Source organism: Bison bison, unplaced genomic scaffold (genome assembly GCF_000754665.1).
Source record: "Bison bison bison isolate TAMUID 2011002044 unplaced genomic scaffold, Bison_UMD1.0 scf7180017864338, whole genome shotgun sequence".
Classification (NCBI taxonomy): Eukaryota; Metazoa; Chordata; class Mammalia; order Artiodactyla; family Bovidae; genus Bison; species Bison bison.
In genome coordinates this window covers 1,752,291-1,754,976 of record NW_011494910.1, presented here as the reverse complement: position 1 = coordinate 1,754,976, position 2,686 = coordinate 1,752,291, and the positions used below count along the sequence as shown (strand labels likewise).

The window sequence follows — 2,686 nt, the reverse complement described above, 5'->3', positions numbered from 1 at the left end:
TCCTGGTTCCCTAGTGGTGCTGTTTCTCATCGGCTTCGGTCTTCCCTGAGGGGTCACAGGGCCAGGCCGAGACAGGGCTACTGGCGTCACTGGGCGCAGCCTTGCTTTCCCACAGCCATCCTTCTTCCAGCCCCCCTGCTCCACGTCAGAAACCTGGTCACCCTTCACCCACTTAGCTCAGCCCCATTGAGGGATTTATTACCGGCTGCCCCGCCATCTGCCCCGCGGTAATAAATCAGGGCAGAGCAGAATCGCAGCCATCCCGAGTGTGCGTGTATAAAAGGAGAGGGTGCTTCAGGGGACCCCAGAGCGAGCTGGGCACCCAGGCGAAGTGTGGACCAGTGCAGCAAGATGCCTCTCTGGGGACTCCTGCTGGTGCTCTGGGGCTCCTGCACCTTCAGTCTCCCTGCAGACACTGACGCCTTCAGACGGTAACTGGGAGAAAGGGTGGGGGGAGGAGGGATCCTCACTTGCCTGACACAGGTTGGGGGGGTGGTTCAAACAAGTGATGTCACCCCGTCCTCACAAGCAACCGGGCAGGGAGAGTTTCGCCCCAATCAGAGAGGTCAGGTGACTTGCCCGATGTCACACAGCCAGCAGAGGCACTAGCTGGGCCTTTTTGATCCTAGCCCAGAGTTTTCAGTTCCTGCACAGATCACCAGGCTAGGCACTTTGGGGGGACTCGGAGATGACTGAGACATGTTGTCTGCCCCTCGGGAGCTCACAGACTAATTACTAAGAAGGGTGTGGTATTGTTAACTCTACCAGGGAAGCAGGACAACGTAGTGGTTAAATGCAAAGCTTCCAGAGCTGAATAGTCCTGGTTTAAATTCTGTTGCACCAGCAGTGCCAACTAACTCCGGAACCGTGGGCAAGACCCTGAACCTGGCCACGTCCAAGTTTGCCACTGTTATTTTTCAGTATTCATTTATTTGGCTACACGGCCCGCTTGGATCTTCACGGCAGCAGGCAGGATCTTTTAGTTGTGGCGTGAGAACACTCAGTTGCAGCTCGTGGGGTCTGGTTCCCTGACCGGGGATTGAACACAGGCCCCCGGCGCCGGGAGCATGGCGTCTTGGCCACCGGACCACCAGGGAAGTTCCAGTTTACCATTTTTAAAACAGGGATAATATTTTACAGAGACGAACCTATTTTACAGAGCTGCTTTGAAGAGTGAATGAGATATTGCCTGTAAATGCCTCAGCCTGGTGCAGGCATGCTGTAAAAACCCAGCTGTTACCATCTCCAGGGGGATTATCACGAACATTAAGAAAGGTTTAAGGCAGCCCAAAGGAGGAGGATAAAGACCCTACATCCATGTTTGGCGACAGGCCCTGAGGGAACCCTGACGGCTCAGCTGGTAAAGAATCCGCCTGCAATGTGAGAGACCTAGATTCGATCCCTGGGTTGGGAAGATCCCCTGGAGAAGGGAAAGGCCTGGAGAATTCCATGGACTGTATAGTCCGTGCGCTCGCAGAGAGTCGGACACGACTGAGTGGCTTTCAGTTTCACTTTCTTCCCTGAGGGAACAAGCAGTTCTTCAAAGCTGCAGGAGTGGAGAGGCAGGTGGGAGAGGGCCTCCTAGAGAAAGGGTTTCACGCTGGGGAAGCAGATGGGACCAGAAGACCTGAAGTTAAGGGGCAGGCTTTCATAACAGTGGGAGTTGCTAGGCCTGTAAAATGCTGAGGACTTCATAGGATTGTTTCCTGTGTCCCAGCTCAAATCATCCTCCCAACAGTCCCATTTTAAAGCTCGGGACACTGAGGTTCAGGGAGGTCAGCCTGGGCACACGCTGCGACATGTGTTTCCAAAGCCTCTTTCCTCTGCTCCAGGGAGAGCAGCTGCTTGGCTGGGGGCATGGTGTGCCCCCAGCCAGGGAGAGGCGCTTCCCAGTGGCAGCGTGTGCCTGAGGTTGGCCCCCACCCCCAGGATAAGGGGAGGGAAAGGAAAAAAACATTCTCCCTCGTCTCTTCAGCATGAGAAGAAGAATGAATTGGACCAGGATGAAGAGGGAGTCAGGCTTTCCAAATGTACTTAGAGGAGTTTTGCTAACTGACATGAGCCTCAGTGTCCCTATGCAAGGCTCTTTGGCGCCTGAATGGCAGATCCCATTCTCAAGGTGCTTTTACACACAGACGCCTTTTACAACGTGTACTGAGCACTGGGCAACTCAATCTGCAAAGTGCTTACTCTCGGTGGTAGGTACTACATTAAGTCCCTGGTTATAGAGACCCAGAGGAGGTCAGGTGAGTTGCTCAGAATCAGGCAGGTAGGAGGGGATTCGAGCACATCCCACGACCACTACACCCTCATCACAGACGGCATGAGGCTGTGCCGTGCTGGGTACAGACACCCAGGGAAAACAGGGCAGGCGCCCAGGCAAAGGGGAGGCCAGCACGGGGGCACAGGGCTTCCAGGAGGCGGGGTGCACGCTGGCCTTCGAGGGCTGGGAAGTGCTGGTGTTGGGGGGCGGGGGAAGGGGAGAAGGAAGGGATTCTCTAAAAGGAGAGGGTAAAAGGAGAGGTCCAGAGTAAACAGTGGGAACGGAGCCCTCTCTTGGGTCTAGCCTTCTCTGTTCCTCCATTTTCCCATCTGTAAAATGAGAATAGTAAAGTTACTCACCTCAGGTGATGGCTGCGAATCCAATAGATCATAGTCGTGAAAATACTTTGTGCAAGAATAGACC

The 2,686-nt window shown here is 54.5% G+C and overlaps 1 protein-coding gene across 1 annotated transcript in view; it reads left to right on the top strand.

Moving 5' to 3' along the window:
* The first annotated feature begins 309 nt into the window (after positions 1-309).
* The window catches only part of REN (renin), a 10,144-nt gene continuing 7,767 nt past the window's right edge, over positions 310-2,686 (top strand). Inside the window, exon 1 of the mRNA XM_010854153.1 lies at positions 310-431. Coding sequence (XP_010852455.1) covers positions 352-431 — 80 coding nt within the window. The 5' untranslated portion in view covers positions 310-351. The remainder of the gene's footprint in view (positions 432-2,686) is intronic.